The sequence below is a fragment of the Nannospalax galili genome, unplaced genomic scaffold, assembly GCF_000622305.1.
Source record: "Nannospalax galili isolate Female #2095 unplaced genomic scaffold, S.galili_v1.0 scaffold305, whole genome shotgun sequence".
Classification (NCBI taxonomy): Eukaryota; Metazoa; Chordata; class Mammalia; order Rodentia; family Spalacidae; genus Nannospalax; species Nannospalax galili.
In genome coordinates this window covers 2,076,529-2,098,528 of record NW_008356258.1, presented here as the reverse complement: position 1 = coordinate 2,098,528, position 22,000 = coordinate 2,076,529, and the positions used below count along the sequence as shown (strand labels likewise).

At 41.7% G+C, this 22,000-nt stretch overlaps 1 protein-coding gene across 2 annotated transcripts in view; it reads right to left on the bottom strand.

Moving 5' to 3' along the window:
- The window catches only part of Fam160a1 (family with sequence similarity 160 member A1), a 337,430-nt gene that overhangs the window by 36,091 nt on the left and 279,339 nt on the right, over nt 1-22,000 (bottom strand). For both annotated transcript variants that reach the window (XM_029556760.1, XM_008854254.2), the window contains exon 7: nt 4,375-4,542. In XM_029556760.1, coding sequence (XP_029412620.1) covers nt 4,375-4,542 — 168 coding nt within the window. The remainder of the gene's footprint in view (nt 1-4,374; nt 4,543-22,000) is intronic.

Below are 22,000 nucleotides of genomic sequence, written 5' to 3'. Positions count from 1 at the left end.
TTAGCTGCCACGTGGCTGGGAATTGAACCAGCTCTGCAAGAGAAGGCAGTGCTCTTAACCACTGAGCCATCTCTCCAGCCTCCAAAATAAAATAAATTTTAACAAACACATGAATTCTTTCAACCTCTGATTTCCAAAATGGAAAGATAAGCTGTCAAATAGGAGAGATAAGGTAATAAAGTATATTATAAAATCACTGTACCCTTTTAAGAGTAAGCTTTTATCAATCTACCAGGCCATTTAAGTAATTTGGACTCCTGTTCTTTGTAGAGGGGAGTAAGTGCTAGTTTGTCTTCTAGGAGGAATGAACTTAAAACCTGTTGATGAAATCCACAAAGGCGTTGTAAAGAAATAGCTGAACTTTTCACCTGCCCCAAACATCTCCTTTGCTTAGGACAGGTCATATACTTGCAGAAGCAACACACTCTGTTCTATTCCAAGTTACATATGCTGTGCCTTTACCTGCAATGCCTTTTCCTGCCTCCTCAGTGACTTAGCTTAACATCACCTCCCCCTGGGAAACCTCTCTGTTCTTTCTCACAATACATTCACTGAACACCTCCTTTTCTAGTCTCAATTAGGTATCCTTCTTATCTATTGCCATAGTAACCCTTGCACATCACTGTCAAGGGGGCTCAGCAGGGTGTATGTTTCTTTTTATAACCGAATTGTAGGAGTTCTTTATTCTATGTACAGATATTTTATCAGATATATGCTTTAAAAATTTCTAAGCATTTTGAGGATTATCTTTTCAACTTTTAAAATTTTGCTTTATTTATTTAAAATCATTTATTCTTATTCTTATTAGTGTGTGTATGCATGCGTGTGTGGTACATGTGTGCTCTCATGATGTATGTGGGCATGCATACCACTGTGGAAGTTAGTTAGAAGACAACTTTGTAGATTTTGTTCTCTCTTTACATGGGTTCCAGGGATTAAACTCAGGTCACCAAGTTGGCACAGCAAGCACTTTACCCACTGAGGCATCTTACTGATCTTTAATTTTTATTTATTTTTCAGATAGGAACTTGCTATATAATCCAGGCTAGCCTCTAAATTGTGATCCTCCTGGATCAGTCTCCAAAATGCTGGGCTCAGAGGCATGCACCACTCACAACACCTAGCTGCCATTTCTTGGTGTCTTTGAAGCCCAAAAGGCCTTTAATTTGAACAAGTTTAGTTTACCTAACTTTTCTTTTGGTGCCCATGATTTGTGTCATGTCTGAGACACACTACCAAGACCATAAAGATCTCCTTCTGTTTTATTTAACGTGCTTTATTTTTATCCCACATGTAGGCCTTTGATCCATTTTGAGTTAATGCTCATCTATGGTGTAAGGAAGGAATTCAATTTCATTCTTTCCTATATTGATATTCAATTGTCTTTTTTCAAGCTTGTTTTGCCTATTCTATATGAATTCTATATGAATTTTAGAATTGGTTCATCAATTTCAATAGAGGTCAGCTAGTTTTATAGGGAATATATTAAATCTGTAGATAATTTGGGGAATATTCTTATATTAACAATATCAAGTCTTCTAGTCTATAAACACAGAATGTTTTTCAAAAATGTTTACAGTTTTACAGTGTAAGTTTTATACTTTTTTTGTGAAATTTATTTCCAGGTTTTATTTTATATTTTATTTTATCTTATTTTATTTTACTTTAACAGGGAAGCCCTGTAGCCCCAGCTGGCCTGGAACTCACTATGTAGACCAGTGTGCACCTTGATCTCACAGAGATCCACCTGCCTCTGCCTCCTGAGTGCTGAGATCAAAGGCATGTGCCACCCACCACACACAGCTTTATATTTTATTATTTTTGATGCTACTGTAAATGTGACTGACATGTTAATTTGTTTTTATATGGCTCACTGTAATAGTATTAATGGTCAACTTGACAGAATTTAGAATCACCTGGGAGATGGGGCTCTGGCTAGGCCCATGGGAAATGATTTTAATTACACTGATTATATGGAAAGAGCCATCTTAATTGTGGAAGGCACAGAAAGGAACACAGCAACATCAGCATTCATCCATTCCTCTCTGTTTTCTGAGTGTGGATGTGATGTGACCAGTTGCTTCAAGGTCCTGCTACCTTGACTTCCCCACCGTGATGCACTGTATGTTGAACTGGGAGCTAAAATAAACCCTTTCTCCTTTAAGTTTTCTTTGCCAGAGAATTTTATCATAGCAACATAAAAGACACTAAAACACTTTTACATAGAAATAAAATTGATTTTGTATTGATCTTATATCTTGCAACCTTACTGAACTCATTATGAGTTCTAATAGCTTACTAGAACATTGGTTTTATTTTTTTTTAATGTAAGATCATGTCATCCACAAATACAGATGGGTTTGATTCTAATCTGGATGGTCTTCTTTCCTTAACAAATTTCCCTGGCTGTAACTTCAAGTACTATGCACTGCACAATTAATGAGTACACTCTTGCTTTATTCCTTGAAAGGAAAGTTCTCTTCATCATTAAATATAATGTTAGCTCTGAGTTTTCACGGATGCCGTATCTCAGACTGAGACCATCTCTACTATCCTTAGTTTGTCGTTCCTGACAACCATCATTCTACTCTGTTTCTGTAAGCTTAACTATTTTTGATACCTACCTCAGCTGAACCGAATCAAGCACTCTGTCATTGGCTTATTTTACTTGTATAATATCCTCAAGGTTCATCCATCTTCTAACATCTCAAAGCAATTTCTCATTTCTCATGTGATTTCTTGTTTGATTTTCTAGTTATTTAGGAATATGTTGTTCAATATCTATATATCTGTAGATTTTCCAAGTTCCTGTCAATATCTTTAAATTTCAATGTACTATATCCAGATCACATACTTTGCATAATTTCAGTCTTTTAAATTCACTGAGCCTTGTAGCTGCCCTAGCAGAGGTCTGTCTTGAAGGATGCTGAGTATGTACCCTGCTACTATCAGGAGCAGTGGTGAGTATATTTTACTAGTATAACATTTTAATTTCTTTATTTTTTTCACATTCTTTTTCTTTTATTGGGACAGAGTCTTGCTATGAAGCCCAAGCCAGTCTCAAATTTGCAGTCCTCCTGCCTCAGCCTGCTAAGTGCTGAGAGCATAGCCATGAGCCGCCGTGCCTGACCCTGACGTGTCCTCTCTCTCTCTCTCTCCCTCTCTCTCTCTCTCTCTCTCTCTCTCTCTCTCTCTCTCTCCCTCCCTCCCTCTCTGACCTATCTATCCATCTACCTCATTCTGCAGATTATATTTATCTTTAACTTAATTACATTTATCTATTTATTGTGTGTACATTATGGGCACATGTAGGGGTCAAAGGACAAGTTCTACCATGTTGGTTCTGGGGACTGAATTCAGGTCATCAGGCTTGGCAGCAAGTGCCTTTTACAATTGAGCCATCTCATAGGCATATATGGAGTCTGGTAAGTTTACTGGAAGACCCAGAGCAACTATTAAGGCTCACGCCTTTAATCCCAGCACTCAGGAGGCAGAGGCAGGCAGATCTCTGTGAGTTCAAGGCCAGCCTGGTCTACATAGTGAGTTCAGGTCAGCTGGGGCTACAGGGAGACCCTATCTCAAAAAGATTTTTCAAAAAAGAAAATTATATACATATATATGTGTATATATATGTGTGTGCATATATATGATTTATATAAATATACATATCATATGGATATATATAATCTATAGAGTTACCAGACTCTACTTCAGATTTATACTAAGTTCCAATAAAATACAGAAATATTATTCCCTCTTCTCCCTCTTTGTGCTATTATTCTTAAACATGCAACATTTACCTATATTACAATTTCAAATATATACTGTTAAATTACCTTTTGCTTTAAAACAGTAGTTGCAATTAGATAGACAAAATCTTTGGAGGGGGTTGTGATGGGTGGCATTAATATTATTTAAAGGATGTCCAAGGTTAAGTCCAAGCAAAAGAATGAACACCTAAATCCACAAGATCCCAGAACAGAGCTCTGATCTTTAATGCTCAAACTGGATTCCTTGGTATTCCTGGCTTCCCCTGCACATAAGTCCTTATGTTCCCCAGAATCTCACCCCCTCAGAAGTGTATTTTGTTAGTTCTACAGAAAAAGTGTTGACACAGACAAATTGAGACTAAAGTCCTTTCAAAAGCAGTGCCACTTTCCTAACAGAAAGACTCCTGATGGAAACAAAAAAGTTATCTAGTGCATCTCTACCAAAAAAGAAAGAAGATAGTGTCTACAAGAGAATAAACAGAAAGGGAGGAGGGAAAGAAAAAAAGGAGAGAGGAAGGGAAAGAAGAAAAATGCATTCCTAATCTCATTCCCCAAACACTCTCTCCTAGAACTGGACATCTCCTTCTTCAGGAACTCTCCTTACCCGAAATGGGGTGTTGATTCTGCTGGTGAGAGTGTCAAGAATGTGGACATTCTCATGTTGGTGCAGGAGGATGAAACGGAGGAAGATCTCCAGGAGTGCTGGCTCAGTGATGCTGCGAAGGAAAAGGTCCAGGTATGCAGTTGTGGTCATCACCTCCTCCACCGTCACCTGGGACAATAACGGGGTGAGCACAGGTGAGCATCTCAACGCTACCGCATGAGCACCCCAACACCCCTGCCTCACCAGAGGGACACCATCAGGAGCACGCCTGCTAGGAAAATGCTTAGGGGCTGAAGCCCCTAAGCTCTCCATGACACACAACACCTCACACTGCATCTGCCCTGCAGCCCAGGAAAGGAAAAGCAAAGGCAGGGAGACACTACCTAAGCACTTTGACAGCTCTAATCAAAGGCAGTAAGAACCCCATAAAAGTTTTCGTATGTACTCAAAAATAGAGGAAAAGATTATGGAAAGTATTTACATGCTTAATAAAGGATTAATTAGAAAGCTTGATAAACTTTTTTATTATTAGCCATTCAAAAAACATTTAATGGGATTCTCTATGTACAAGGAGCTGGAAATGTAAGAACATGTTTTATGTCCAGGAAGATGAGCTGTAGCAAATGAAATGATAATATAACAAATTGCAAAGGAGAGGTACAGACATGAAGTGCTGCAGATGTTCACTCAGATGTGCTTCTGGAGAGCTGCAAGCCATTTTTTTATACCTGAGCACTACACATAAAGCGTTATTTATAAGGTGCTATAAGAACTTACTGCTTAATAAAGCAACTGTGACTTTTTTACAATATAAATTAATATTTTCTACCTATGAGCTTTTCCTATGCACTAAAATGTCAATCTGTCAGTGATTAAGTCTGGAGTCAGGCTTTTTATAGAATTGAAGGCTGAAAGCTTAAAATGTCAAATTTTGAACCAATAACATTTGGGTAAGGGTATGTGTTTGTGTGTGTATGCACGTGGGTAGGGTGTGTTTGTGTGTGTGTGTGTGTGTGTGTGTGTGTGTGTGCACGCACACGCATGTGCAGGCCAGAGGTCAAGATGCAGTGTCTTATTATTCCCTTATTATTAGCCATTCAATAAACATTTAATGAGATCCTCTATGTACAAGGAGCTGGAAACATAAGAACATGTTTTATGTCCAGGAAGATGAGCTGTAGCAAATGAAATAATATAACCCAGGGTCTCTCAGTGAACTGGCAGTTCATTTATTCAGCTAGGCTGGCTGGCCAATGAGCTCCAGATATCCACCTCTATCTACTCCCCTAGCACTAGGGTAAATCCACTGCCTAGCTTTTTCATGGGTACTAGGGATCTGAACTCAGATCCTTGTGCTTGCACGGCAGGTACTTTACCAAAAGCTATGTTCACAACCCATGAACCTTAAACATTTTGATTGGCACTATTTTAAGAGCTACTATATGCTTCCTATTCTCCTAAAAGCAGAATACAGCAGTTAGGCTTTCTAACTAGAGTTCATCACTAGGGTCATTTATGTCTCTCCTGGTTACAGAAACATCTAACCTTGAATGCACTGAAATCACCAAAGGAACAGTTCAAGCTCTGGAGTTCCAACACTGTGCCCAAGAAATGCCTCACCCTAGCCTAAAGCACTTCATTCTAAATGAAGCAGGTGGTGGCAGTGATACTTTTTTTTTTTTAGAAGAAGCATTTCATTATAGCTTTAACATACTCAATAACAATTTCCAGAACAAAGATACATCTCTTTCAAAAGTGGCTATAAAAAGGCCAGCCTGGTCTACAAAGTGAGCTCCAGGCCAGCTGGGGCTACAGGGAGACCCTGTCTCAAAAAGAGAAAATAAATAAATAAAAATAAAAAAGAGCTCCATTTCATTTTAAAATATACTGTTTGTTACAGAAAGACTCATTGTTTTTGCTAATAACACTTAGATGTTAGCGCATGCATCTCTAATCTGTATGTATCTGATTATTACTAGTCATAGTCAGTTGCACTCGGACCCTTGGCACCTGTGTATGGATATAAAGTCACCGGGTAGATTTCAATGGTAATGTTTATCACCTCTACTAATTAACATGATGTAAACTTTTATGCTTCCTCCTCAAATACAACTCATTTTTTGATTTGTTGATTTGTGTATGTGTGTATATCACACAGAACATCCCAAAACCATCTTATTCATCTATACACCCACTTCCCAGATGGCACCCTCCCATAACCCTGCCCCCCACTAGAGCCCTTATACTCTGTCATCCCTGCTACTGTCCGCTGTGTTGTTAGCACCCCCAGCTGTTCCCCACTACTTGTCTATCCAGTGAATCTAGTCAGCCTATCTAGAGGTCTTTGTTTTAGGAAGGTCAGCTGTTCCTCATCTAGTAGCAATCAGGTGTCAGTACTCCTTTAGATAAGATTGGGGTCTGCTGTTCATTTTCCCAGTTCTGTGCTGGGTTACTATCTAGGAGTCTCTTGGGCCACCCTGGCCAACAACTCAAAAGACGGTATCTCCTATCTGGCATTGTTTCTTGTTATGTAGCCTTTAGCTATGCACATGGACTCTTAAAAATTTATATTGGCCCCTTTAATCTTTGGTATACTTTCCTTTTGGGTGTTTAAGACCATACAGTTGGTCCAGATAAACCAATTTATTTCTACTCTCAAGGTCGTTTGAGGATCTGTTCCTCAGAGGTCACATGGGCTTGGGAGGAGCCCCTGGCTCCTTTCTTTTACCAGTTCTGCCTACGTGAAGATACTTTTTGAGTGATTATACACTCTCTTTTCCAGTTTACTTTTTGAGTGATTATACACTCTCTTTTCCAGTTTCTACCTCCTTTCTCCCTCCCTTTAAAAGTGTTAACTGTCACTTTATCACACCATTACTGGGCCATTCCCTTTGTACTACATTCCTCCCCTCCTTTTAATTTTCAGCTTTAAAAACTCATGGATCAGTTTAGAAACCAGATGTCCAGATCTGCTAGATAAGTGTAGATAGGCCCTGAGTGGATGCATCTGTGCATAAAGGCTTGGCGCTATCTATTTTGGCGGATCAAATTACTTTTTATAAGTGCTTGGTGCTCAGCTGTGTTCTGGATAGACGAGTCCAGGTGGGTTAGATAATACAAAATCAGCTGTTTTCTATATTCTAAATAAGCCATGCTAATACAGTCATTTGGATTCACTCTTTCAGAATATACTGAAACTCCCACGGCATGCCCTGCTGAGTGGGTGGGCACAGCATTGGAATCTAAACACCCTCCCCCAGCTTAGCAGCAAAAGCGTGAGCACTCAAGTATTCAGCACATCACACTGTTGTCTGACCGCTTTAAAGGGCTGTCTGTTGCCCAAATATAGCAAGAGAAACAGGGAAGCATCAACACTGGCAAATGAATCACACTGCAAAGAACATATCTCACAGGCTGCCTAGCTTCTAAAACCTGGTGCTTTCTGTGGTTCTGGAGTCTGATGCACAGGACACTTCTGAAGCTGCCCTGAGCACATAGCTAATCACCCAGCTGCAGTGCGCAAAGTGGGGCAGGCAGAGTATTCCCCATGAATGACTGACAGGACCCCTCAATGACCCAGCAATTAACATGTCAGAGTTGAGCATAACTCAGTCCTTCCCCATCTTCGACAACCCAGCTTCATAACTGAACGTGGGGTTATAGAAAATCTGGTAAAGTAGAAGGTTTCTGAATAAGCAACAATCAAAATTTGATTCAAAATAAAACCTGCGATGAATCTGAGGTCTTTCTGGCAACACACATGCTTCACCACATGATCTCATTGTTCTGAGCACACAACATGCGCACTGTTCACTGTGCACATTCTTATACCACACGAGGTCAACAAACACTGTGAAACACCCTAGCTCAGATTCCAGACTAGCACATGTTATGGACTGCAGGGTTTTGTGGGGTTTTTTATTGTTCATACAAAGGTTTCTGCTCTTATAGAAACATAATGTTTAATTATGGAAAATAAAGACCTTAATTATTTCCCTACCATCGTTCCTCAGCATGTATCAAGTTCTATATATCTGGATAGTATTATGTTACAATGTTTGATTTTGAACATTGTCTGAGTTGATGATTTGAGTTTCATTTAAAAAAAATAGTTAAATGAATTCTGGATTAGGATTAGGACAGGATTTCCAAAAATTTCTGAAATGGTCCTAAATGTACCTCTGCCATTTTGGACTATACATTTATGTGAAGCAGTGTTCTCAGCATTGACGATTATAAAATAAAAGCATCAGTCAACTCTGAAAAACACTGAAGATGTTTTAAATCCTACAGCATCAAATTTTCATCCAAGAATACATTTTTATGCAAAAATAAATAGCTACATTCATCGTAGTATGTAATTTGATTTCATCTTTAATGGTAAATTATATGTGTAACAAATAATTGTATTAAAATAAATGTCTTTATGCCTTCTTAGTAGTAAATATTTGATTTGTATACTTATTTTCTATACTTGTTGTGGCTGAATATGAAATGTCCCTCATAAACCCATATATTTGAATACTTGGTCCTCAGCCTGTGATGCTGTTTAGCAAGTAAAGCCTCCCTGGAACAAGTGAGTCGTTGACTGTGGGCCTTGAGGTTATACTCCCAGCCCTAACTCCTGTCATCTCTCTGCTTCCTTACTACAGATGTACCATGACCTGATCCTCTTCAGCTACCGTACCGTTCCCACCATGATGAACTGCACCCCTTCTTAAACTGTAAGTCAACATAAACTCCTCTTCCCTCAGGTTTCTTCTTGTCAGGTATTTGGTCACAGTAAAGAGAAAAGCAACTTAATGCCGGTATACCTGGGTCACATAAAAATTTCTCAGGTGAAACAGAAAGTTTTAGAAGCTCTGCTCTACATGTGTCCTGAAGGCCTAGGACACCAAGACTCTTCTCTTCTTTTGTGACTCTGTGAATGAAATTCTAGGCATCATGTATGCTAGCACTCAACTACTGAGCTATACCCTCAGCCCTTTGAGACAGATCTCCCTGTGTAGACCAGGCTAATCTCAAACTCATAATCCTCCTGCCTAAGTCTCCCATGTGCCTGCCTCTAACTGTAAACCTGCTGCATCAGTCTCCTAAGTGCTAAAATTACAGTTGTGTTACCCACCATACTCTCCAAAGTAATTAATGTCACTACACACAGCTGAGCAAGAAATGACTCTCAACCACTCCAAACATGGCGTCTCATTAGTTCACATCCACTGCAACCTTGAATTCATTTGGCCAAAATGTCAACCCAAATGATCTTGGCAAAAGTCTAACTTCAGCAATTTTGACCGCTAGAAAAAAAGTAGCCAAGTGTGATCATTCTAAATGGGTTATGACTAGCTTCTTTCATTCCACGTTTTCAACTGTACTGAGCACCACTGAACTGACATGTCATTCAGAATCCCAGCAGCTGCCTTTGTAGCAACAGTGCAACATCAGCCTCCCCCTAGGTTACATGTGACCTTAATAAGCTCAAAAGCCCAGTAATCAACTCCTCAGAATCCAAGTCTCAGTCTTCAGGGGCTGACATGAAAAGGAGGCATTAAGCAGTTATTGTTTACTACTCTTAAGCTGGATAAATGAAAAGATTTTATTTCTTTTTAGAAGTCAAAGTTGTCGTTAATAAGCTAAGAGGATTTGAGAAAGCACGAGGGGGGCAGCATTTACATAACGTGCTATAAATATTAAAAACCCAATTCCATTAAGTATCAAGTTGCAAACTCTTTATAAATTGAGGTCACACTCACCTTAAATTAATACCTCAACCATGAAAATCCGGTTTCCTTTTCCTTCCATCTCTGCTCCCCACCTTATCCTTCCGAGCCCCTAGAAGCCTTTTATCCCAGAAAATCTTTTCCTACCCCATTATCGTACTTTTAGCAACTTCTTCTAATTCCACCAAATGGGCAACATCCTTAACGCGGATGAGACCAGAGCCTGAGTGGGATCACTTGAAAGCTAATGATAAACCACAGAGGAAAGATGCTCAGCTTGCAGAATGCAGAATGGAGCCTTCCCCTGAGGCCTCAGAGTAGCATTCGCAAGACACGAAGTCACAAGCTAGCTGTTCCCATGATGTAGGACAACCAGCCACAGCCCAAGGAGGACTTTTTGTCACATAAGAGACTGCTGGTATGCAGCTATCTTGTTCTATAAGGGATGGCAGGCAGCTTCAAACTTACACAGAAACCTACACAGCCAGCCACAAAAATTAACATGTGCAATTAACAACATCTAAGCACACTGCAGCTTAAGTGTTACTTCTTGTTAAGAGTGGGCCACAATGACTGAAACGACCTACAAACCTCAGACTCCACCTTCCCCAAGATTTCCCTGGGGGAATAATGAGAACAGTAGCCCTGAAGAACACATCTGCTGCCTGGGCACTCTGCTTGCTTTTCAGCCCAAGTTCTACAATGGAGCCCTGGTTTAGGTACTTGGTTTTATTAACGTCAAGTCCAATCTAGTTCATCCTTTGAAGTAAATCTTTCTTTGCCCGCCTTCTCCACCCTCCTCCCGTCCTTGCCTGAAACTTTCTTCATGCTGACTGCTTTTGCCAGTACCTTTAAACTAGTATTTTTTGAGAATATAGTTTAAGACCAAAGAGTAGGTGAATCAATTCAATTTGCTGGTTCACTATGGTTTAGACAAGTTTTGAACAGAAAGTGTTAGTATACCCTGCATGTAGTAAGGACAAGTACTGTTTTGTGAAATTTAGGCATATGTATTAGAAATACATACAAATGCAATATATCATACACAGGTGCTTTGTCCTTGTATCCAGCAAATATGTCAATGTACAAAATTCTGACTGTGAGGAGCACAGTCATCTGATGAACCTACAACAGCACAATTTCCCAATCAATTGTGCCATCCCATCACCACCAGTTCACTACCCACCAGGCTCTACCCCAGCAGAGTGCACCCAGAGTTGACAATGCTTTTCTAAACATGATGGCAACTGAATTTACAAGCATCCTACTTCTTTTTACCTTAGCCTAAGTGCTTAAAAAGGGCCCTTTTATTTTGTATTAGAATCTCAAGCTTTGCAGAAATGGACCAAATGGACAGTTTGTTTGCTTTTTAAAAGGAGGTGTGGGAAGGAGGTGGCAGCATGTGTCACATCACTTCTATAAAGTCAAAACTCTATACAGAAAAAAAAAAAAATTAAGGCCAGAACCAGGCCCAGCCATCGTGCCCACAATTGCAGCAGCACATTAATTTGATGCGTAGGAGTGAAATTGAGCATACAGACACCCTGACCTTTCTGTAATCAGCTCTAGTTGGATGATTCCATTTGCATCTAAATTAGCACTATGGTCCTCCCTGGGAAAGCAGCTTTATATGTGTCCTGAAAAATAAATTTCCCACCTGCGAATTGTTTCTTTGTGATCCAGTCACATTGGAGCAAACAGATGGATCCTACCTTCTGTCACTCAGGTAGGTGGCAGGCAGTGGGGTTGGGTGACCGTGGCATCCTAAGACCGAATTCACCTTTCCTTGGCTTTTCCTCTGATGCCAGAGGAGAACACTAGCTAACTGAGAGTTCCATGGGTCAACAGTGAGTCCTCAGACCTCATGAATCCAACTAGTGTGAAGAAATGGTGGATCAGAGAGAACACGGCAACAGAGGGGAACGGGATGATGGGCTGCACTGCGGGAAACAGTAGTCAGGCCTCTTCCCTCCAGTGACACAGACCACCCAGATGAACATTGAAGTGCAAAAGGGAAGACGGACACCCTGGTTCCCAGCAAGTGCCCTGCCCCATGTTTCTGCCAAGAATGCAGAACAGAAAACACTCAGTTATTCAAGATCTGAAAATAGTCTGCAGTTGACAAATCAGCTCCCTCCCTCTAGGCCCCCTTCTGCCTCCCTTCTGCTCCTCCACCTCAAGGCCACACACTACACTGATGTCACTGCCAGACCCAGGCAGGGGAGGATAGAGGTGACATTCAAAGTTAGTAAGTTGGGTTACTTATTCTCAAAATATTTGAGGAAGGAGGAAAGGAAAGCACTGGCTACAGTGAGGGTTTCTGCAACATAGTCTAAGGAAAAGAAATTAAGATAAAAGCCAGCTTCAGCCTCCTTTCCCCAGCATTTCCTCAATGCATCTGTAATATACTAAATATGCAAGCAGGGCCAGCAAGATGACTCAGGGGGTAAAGTTACTTGCCACCATACGGGACAACCTGAGTTTGATCCCGAGGATCCACATGGTAGAAGGCGAGAACTAACTCCTGCAAGTTGTCCTCTGACCTCCACACCTGGGCCATGGTAAGCATGCATGTGTGCATATGCACATAAATAAACATAATAAAAAGAAAAATGCATATGTACATACTGTGCTGGAAGCTTCAGTTGTCAACTTGACACACCTGGGAAGAGGGAACCTCAACTGAGGCGTTTTCTCCATCTGATTGGCCTATGGCCATGTGTGTGGGGGCATTTTCTTGATTGTTGAGTGATGTGGGAGCCAGAGAGTCCTTCTGTTTCTCTTCTGTTTTCCTGTCCCCTTATCAGCATTTTACAGAACTAGGAATGATGTGGTACCCAATGCAGATGGTGCCACCCCTGGGCCGGTGGTTCTGAATTGTATAAGAAAGCAGGCTGAGCATAGACCAGAGAAGCAAGTCAGTAAGCAGCATTCCTCTGTGTCCTGTGCTTCATTCAGTTCCTGCCTCCAGGTTCCTGCCCTGAGTCTGTTCTGGAGTCTCTCAATGATAACTGAGGTGTGTAAGCCACATAAACACTTTATTCCCCAAACGGTTTTGGTCAGTGTTTTTGTCGTAACAACAGACAGCTAACTAGAACACATACATAGAGTAAACTTGTCCTACCTGGGAGCAAAGTGAAGCAGTGAGTAACTTCCAGCCCCTGGATAGTGAATACTTCTCCATCTATCCAACAGAAGGTAGGATGGGGTCTGTCAGGGGGTAAGTGGGCACCAAAACACAATCCAACGGGCACTGGTGGCACTTTCAAGGCTGGAAGTTTCCTCACTGAGGTTGTTCCCTGTCCTCAGCAAGCCCAAACTAGAAGTGTCTGAATTAATACCAAGAGCACCTCTGCCCCACATATACTGGGATCGTTTGGGATTTGATTAACTTTTTTTCTATTCCATTCTATGCTGAGTGTAGAGATGGCCTAGTCATGCACATTGCTAACCATCTTGAATGCTGCACTTTGGGGGTTCCTAACTTTTCCTAGAGCTGTTGTCAATGGGAACATATCAGAAATGATTTCTTGAGTACGTATGAAAACTTCCCTTAGTGCTAGGGATAGAAAGACAGCTGAAACACTGTTCTAAGTGCTTTACACAAAGGCCAAAGTACTGAACAGTCTAAGATTTGAACCTAGCAAGGGCTATACCAGGAGCTGGGAGTAATACTAGCCTCACAGAGAACATGGCCACCAATGCTGAGCAGAAAAGGTTTTGGGGGAAACAGAGAGAAGACAGCAGATAATGGATTTCAGAAAGAGCACAAGATTTTCAGGTAGGCAGACTCACGTGCAGAACCCTGCTTACTCTTACTCGTATAGATGTCACTGTACTTTTTAGCTCTCCAAGCCTGCTCCTTTCCTTATAAAATGGGGATAACCCAACATATTTCAAAGTATTTGAGAATTAAAGATAATGGGCGTAAATCCCAATGCACCGAAGGGTTGAATGAAAAAAATGACTGTTGTTTTCTGGATTGGGACATCAGTTTAAAAAAATATAAACTGGGAGGAAGGCCAGGAGGTGGGCAGGAGGTTGGTGGTAGAGGAATGAAATGTGCCTGTCCAAATACGCTTGGGGAAGTACAGGGGCAGTTCATTTAGCAGCCCTTGGAGACAGGGAGTCCTTCCACTTCTACTTCCCTGTCCCCTCATCAGCATTCTGCAGAACTAGAAAGTGCTGGGTGGCCACAATGGATAGGCCAGAGGACCGCAAAAGTAAGGACAGGCTGTAGTTAGAGGGGGCACTGAATTCTCTAAAACATTTTTTTTTCTTCTGTGTTTGCCAATGTTTCTTCATTTAAACCTCATTCTAATCCCACAGGACCAGCTGAACAACAGTTTAGAGCACAAATAATGCTGTCATTGGCAACAAGAAAGGCCCTGGGTCAAAGACCAGCAAGGTCATTGCCAACTAGTGACCCTGTGTCCTATGGTGACACTAAGGCCAAGTTGAAGAGTCACCAATATGTTTATAAAATCAATGTTTTTTTTTCTCTTGCTCATCACAAACTACACCTTCCTCCCCCAGAAGAGTTAGCAAATGGCCACGTCTAAAACTTCCTGTCCTGTATTATGCACATATCTTTTGTACTGTATAACTTCAACATAGCATAATTTGCTAGACCATAATTTAATATAGATCCGTTATATTTAACTTCATCCAATAGGGACCTACTGAGATACTCCAAACTAGGTATAGTGGCGTGTGCCTGTAATCCTAGCACTTGGGAGGCTAAGGCAGGGGATTTTGAATTCAAGGCCAGGCTGGGCTAAACAGAAAGCAAGGATGGAAGGAAGAAAGGAAAGAAGGGACAGAAGGAGGGAGGGAGGAAGGGAGAGAGGGAGGGAGGGAGGGAGGCTCAAAATATTATATAAGACAGGATTTCATAGCATAATCCGGGGCTGGAATTAGCAAAGAAATTGGAGGAGAGGTATTAGCTCAAAAGTAAAGATAGGAGGACTATTTCATAGATCATTTCATCCCTTCCTTTCTTATTTACTAATTTTTCCAGAAAGACGTGACATTTTAGATTCAAACTTCCTGGCTGCAATATGAAAAGTGATAAAAGTACCCTCATCTACCAGTTTCTGAGTACCTCCTGTGTAGTTAAGGGCTCTACTGAGCATACTGTTTCAGCTCTTGGTGTCCCTGCAATCTTTTGAGAACTGACTCCAATGACCTAGGCAGAAAAGATCTCTCCTGGAAGGTCAGTGGGAAAATTCTCAGAATCAGCCAGGCAATAGGCTTAGAGAGGAAAGAAAGTCTGAGGCTGGGCCAAGACACAGGAGCCCACTGCATCCTCCTCTAAACTCAGAGACCAGACCACTGCCTCTGGCAGCACAGCATGGTCTCAAGGGAGACCCTGCCTGCTGTATCTCAGAGTTTGCTGCACTACCTGCACCTGAAGAAACGACGATGGACAAATGCTGTCCCCAAGTGCAACTTCTCTTTTCTATTCTAGAATTCTTAGTAATCCTCTCCACTTCCATTTCTCTGAACTAGGTCAGTACCACTTCTCAGTTTTTTTGTGTGTACTTATCCATCCTTTAGCATTGCTGACTTTCTGCAGAAAAAAAGTACATCTGACCCATGAAGTGGGGTCTCAAAAGACCTGGTACACTGTCAGGTGCTCAAAGCATAATCAATAAATGTATTAAGATGGAAAACGGCAGCCCTGTTACAAAAGGAAAAAAGAACAAAAGTGTACTTTTCATAGCCATGTTAGGGATGCCTTCATTAGCAGGGCTGTTTAATTAATCTAATGATATCTGAATAGCAAAGGGAGGTTTCCATTTATAGGGAATAATATTTCACTGAAAACATAGATCTACCTCAGTCCATGCTCTTAAATTACAGCAACTCGGAAAAGTGACCCACTAGGGAAATACTGCTGCCTTCACTTTCCCTCCATTTCTTTTCTTCATTAACACAACAACCCTATTGAATACTGTGAGGACTGGCTTCCAACCCAACGGTGGAAGAGAAATGGGTTATGGGCCAGAGTTTCAACCAACAGTTTCCTGGCATGAAGTGTATGAGAAAAACTACATGAAGACAGGTCCGCGTCTAATGCCTGCACTCATCCCCTAAACTCCATTTGCCTGCTGAGCTAAGTACATGATTTAGGGGTGGAATTTTATATTTAGACCAATTTTCCCAAGCACTGAAACTATAACAAAAACAAGCTCTGATGACAAAAGACAGATTTCACTCCTGGTTTATTTTCTGTGAGCAACAGAAAAACCTCCATACAATGGGAAGACAGAAACCACACAGGTGTCTGCCAGGACAAATTCAATAATTCTAGTCATTTTGATCATTTTTCTCCGTTATCCTCAAACCTGCTCATCATCTGACACTGGATAATCACAGAGGAGCATCTCATCAGAATGCAAGACACACTTGGAAATGAGGAGCCAGTTTCTGAGGGGAAGTTAGTGTGGAGCAAGAGAAAATTATAGCAGGGTGGTAACAAGCCGGCCGGCCTCCTTTGCAGGGTTCCCTGGTTTTCCTACAACCCGCTTGAAGATAAACTAGCAGGGCATTTGTTGCTGATCAGTTTCGAACATTCTCCTAGGAAGGTGCAGGGGAAGAACAGGAGAGTCGAACCAAACTTCAGATTCTTCCCGCACGTGTCTGCACTTGTTTCCACGGCCGACACCACCTGGCTTCCGTAGATAAGGAGGGGTTTTGTACAAGTAATTTTTTGCATCCTGTGTATGAGGGAGGGTGGGGACTCTCCTATTGTCTCATAATTCTGATGCTTAAGAACCGAACCCTTAAGTGCAGCATTATCTCCCTCGTGCACTTGTTGAAATTAAAGAGAGAAATCTAATTTCCCATTTCAAATCAGAAGTAACTGGAAGCTTAATTTATCACCCTAATTTCCTCTCCTACAATGGGAAAGAGGGGACATGAGGCATAACAGAGAGGTCAGCAAATGAGGCCACTGCAGTACCTGCTTCAGACACTAAAAACCTAACTCTGCCCACCTCTGCATGTAAAACAATGGATACTCTTTGGCGGCTTTTGCAATTTTAAAAGCAATAAAACTAGGGAAGAAAAGCTGTAGGAGAAGTGACACCATCAGGCACATCTAAGGGCAAATGCTTATGGCCACCTCTGGGCTGCCTGAGACCTGCCTCTGAGCCAAAGCTAACCCTCACAGGGCATGTCTGCAAATTAGTAAATGGGTCTCCTTGGGCAAAGAAAGCTCCTCCTGGCCCATGGCTTCATTAGCTGGTGGCCTGGTCAGGCGTTTTGTGTCAATTGGATCATGAGTCCCCTTGGCTGTATGTGGACACAGTCCCTCACAAAGGTATAAAGTCTAGCCATTGAAATGTGAACTCCTCTCCTACTTGCAGTGCAGTAGAGTAGAATGCCCTTGTGTAGTGGCTCTGGAGAGCACGTGTCTTTCCATAATTACAATAACAGAAACTTCCAGCTTCCTATCAAGAGAAACACAATTTTGTTATATAAGAAGCTGTGAGATTGTGGAAGATAACATACTATGTCTCCCCAATATTCATTTTTCCCTTCCTTTGAATAAACTCTGACTTCATAGTTTTAAAACAAAAGCATGCTTCCTTAGTATCTAGATGTGGCTATCTATGTCCTGGTCAGTGACTGATGTGGGGGATAAGAAAGGCTCTTTAAAGGGAGTTTTCTGTAATCTACAGCTAAATCTATGCTAACTAGCATAGTGTTTTCCCTGAAGATAAGATGATTTTCCCTGTAAGTTTCCACGGAGATCTCCTCCCCGGCATTAGTGTAGTGCCTGGCATACACTGGGTGCTCAAAATATATGCATTAAAATAATGAATAAATGAGTGTTTCATAATAAGAGAAAAGCAGCCAACACTGGTAGCTCATAATAAAGCAGAAATGGGGTGTCAGCCAGGGACCTATTCTCCAAGTAATCCTCCAACATGTGGCAATGGGGCGTCCAAGGTTGATTAGACTATGACTCATCATAAGAAGCATAATGAATGGACTCAATACTCACCAGCTCTTAAGTACAGTGCATTCTGATGGTTTCTATTTGGTTCTATTTTAAATGCTAATGGTAACCTACTAAGTTGGCCTTATAACCCATTAAAATGATGGCTCAGTGTTTGGAAATTGTTTCAAGCATATATATCTACATAAATTTCTCTATTAACTTTTCTGCTAACAAATAAGAGTTAACACTAACATTTAATTTCTTAATCAGAATTCTAAAAAGTTTAAAATCTAATGAAAAGAAATAATGGTATAAGTATAAAACCCTGTGCTTAGTTTGTGACTGGAATTTCTGAACAAAAGATAAACAGGACCACTGATGGCATCAGAACACACAACGCAAGCAAAGATGGCTTTCCTGAGCTCAGAGGGGCTAAGAACTGGCTGGCCAGCTGTACTCCTCCATCCTGCCCCAGCTCCTGTTTTCTGTCCACATAGTGAAGGGCCATCTCCTCTCCCAGCACCCATCCAAGTTGCTGTCCTTTTCCAGAGCTTGATTTATAATGGCCTGCTTTGGTGGCTAAGCACTGACTGTACCAGCTGCCCTTCTTTGTGCTCTGTGCTGATCAGGAAATCACAAATGAGTTGTTTTTTTTTTTTTTTTCCTCAGCCAGGATTCTCTTAGGAACTACAGATAACAATTTTTTAAATATTTTATTATTTTTATTTTATATGTATGCGTGTATTGCCTGCATGTAGGTAGGTGCAGCCATGCTGTGCAATGCCTGCAGAGGGCAGAAGAGACTGTCGGATCCCCTGGAACTGGAGTTACAGTTGTTAGCTGCCATGTGGGATTCGAACCTGGGTCTTCTGCAAGAACAGTCAGTGGAAATACAGATAACAATTTAAGGAAGACAAAGTAATTATAGGCTGGTATAAAATGGCCTACAGGGGGACTATGAAACACTTGTATTTTAATACTTAGTATTTGGGGACCTTGGGCAAGTGTGTTCCCCAGGAGTCCTGGTTCCTCCCAGAGGCAGGGCCTGCTGTGAAGAATTGACTGTGGAGAGTTAGCCACAGAAGGAGGGGCTTGTGGTGTCATCACGGAAAGCCCCAAGCCACCAGGAATGCACAGTGGCAGGCATGGAGAATGCGTGGTGGCGGGCACAGAGAAAAAGATGGCCCTGGCGTCTTACCCACGTCATGAGAGGGGGCATTTACCGATCTGGGGCAAGGCTGTGGGCCCAAGATACATGGGCAAAAGTTAATGGAGACTGTGGGTGGACACAGAAGCAATCTGGAATGGCGGGTGGCCTGCCACACAGAGCTGGGTGCAGGGCGTTAAGTCTCTGTAAGTTTCTCCAGCCCCCCTAAGATATAAACTATAATAAATTCACATAGAAATATGTTATATGGTTTGTCTGATAGCGCAGGAGACCCTGAGAGAACCTGGGCAACAAACTGGCATAGTCCAGCCCAGATAAACGAACCACAGCCTTGGGGATGTGGGTTTGGGAAAGCAGTGCCGTGCCCACTGCCTCTGTAGTGGGTCAGCTGGGCTCTGATTCCCAAATCCAGGGGCAGCTGCCAGGAACCCAGGGGAGAGGGCAATTAAACCCCAAATGCTTAATGAGGTTAGCTATAGTCATGTAGGTTATACAATGAATTATAAAATCTGTAACTAAAAAGAGGCCAGCCATGTAGAAGCGTGGGCCAAAGCTATGTTGTTAATGTGGGGGTATGTTGCGGGTATGTGAAGATTTGTTAAAGGTTATCCAGAGGCTAGAAAATCTTTTACTAGCTCTGGACCCAAACTGAGTGCCCAGACAGGGTGCATGGCCACTTTTCATAATAAAAAATGTGCCCCAGGCTGGGGAAGCCGAAAAGGCCAATGAGGTCCTGGCAGATCCAGTTGCAGAGCTGGAGAGAGAAAAGGTGGAACACTTTGACTTGTGTTAGGTCTAAGGACTCAGAGGAAAAGACAGATAACAGTAAAAAAGAAAATGACCTAAAAATCAAAGTAGCTAAGGCTGCCCCTCAGATTCAACCATTGATATGAAAGAAAAAAAAAAGGGGAAGCCGAAAAGGCCAATGAGGTCCTGGCAGATCCAGTTGCAGAGCTGGAGAGAGAAAAGGTGGAACACTTTGACTTGTGTTAGGTCTAAGGACTCAGAGGAAAAGACAGATAACAGTAAAAAAGAAAATGACCTAAAAATCAAAGTAGCTAAGGCTGCCCCTCAGATTCAACCATTGATATGAAAGAAAAAAAAAAGCTGTGCTGTAGCTAGCAAACTTACAAGAAAGCAATCAGAAAGCCTCTAGCCACATGGCTTGCGTGAGTATGGGACATGGGAGAAAATGACATCAGGCTAAGTCCCTCAGTAGCTTCACAGCTGAGTTATATAACCACCCATCCATCCTTGTGACATAGGCTGTTCAACCTAGGCCAATGCATGGGGGGGAGCAGTCCTTAATGGGGTGGCTGGTTGAAGGCATTAAAGATACATGGTCATTACCAAGGGAGACTAACATGATTAACAGGGACTAGAGGACTCTAAAGGAGGGGCAGGCATTACTGAGAGAACTAGGTATGAGAAAAGCAACATATTATATCCAGTTCACTGGGCCAGATAAGACTGTGTTCACCAGAGATATGAAGGAAAGCTTAATCCCACTGGGACCTCAAGAATGGCATTAGTGGTTTTACTAAGCCTTTTAATGGGACAGGATCTTTGTAAAGTGAGACAGGCTTTGGCAAATCTAAATGATTCTGACCAGCATGTAAAACGTGTCTGTAAAATAATAGAACACCCTATAAGAGATATGAAAAAGACCAAGCTGAAGAAATGGTCCTCTTGGGTTACTCAAAGACAAATATGGCGAGACTTATGTCAAGCCCAAATTCCCAGAGAAAAAAATTGATAGAAAACCAAATTCGGTACTAAGGCATTTCTGGAAGGCTTTAAAACCAGAAGAACAGTTTACAAAAGACATTCAAAGGATAAAAACTGCCCCAGGGATGGTTAAGAATCCCAAGGATTAAATAAGATGCATTTCTCTTCTGATAAAGGCTATATAAACAGTGGAAGCAGTTTTTCCCACCAAGTTCTCCCCCAGCAACCAGGTATGGTCAATGGGGAGATGACAGATATGGCTACAGTCAGGAGGCAGACCTGGAGCCTGTCTGACTCAGGGAACCAACAAGTTCAGGGGGGGCAGGAGAAGCCCCCTGACTCCTTAGCCCAGTGCAGGGTCAGGCAATTGGAGCCAACACTTGTAAGTGTATCAAAAATAAAAGAATACAAAGGGACTCCATGTAAAACCCCCCAAATGTGAAATGACTCCAAAGGGATAACTAAAAATGGTAAAAAGCTAACCAAGTCAATGTGTCGTACCCATGCTATGGTACCTAACAAGGATCTATGGAGAAAACAGCTAATATGAATGGATAAAACCTTTCCATGCTGTGTGAGACCTTGTCTATGATTGATTTAATATATAATGTTAACCTTCCTTCAAGTGTTTTGCAGATGTGAAACCTGCTTAAAAGATACTTGAAGAGGCAAAGGCCAGCAATAGCTGTAAGATTCTTGGGAGTTTCATGTTTGGATAAGATGAAGACAGAGACTCCCAAACTATATAACTGTTAAGAAAATCTACAGTACCAGGGGTGGATTGCCCCCCTATGAGCTGTTGGTCAGAGAGAAATCCTAGAGGTCCTCAAATTCACCAAGGCTATTGCCACTAATGTCAGTTGTACACTTAGAAAGGTCGGTAAGGCCATGTTGCTGAAGACGCTGCATGTTGTGAGTATGGGAGAAGAAGAGGAGATGGAGCTCAGACTAAGCCAAAAAAACCCATGCCACTGGATGGATGAGGTTCATATTGCCAGAAGGCACTATGCAGATGGTTGGGAAAGAAAGGATCCCCTATGATTCTACTCAACAATGGAC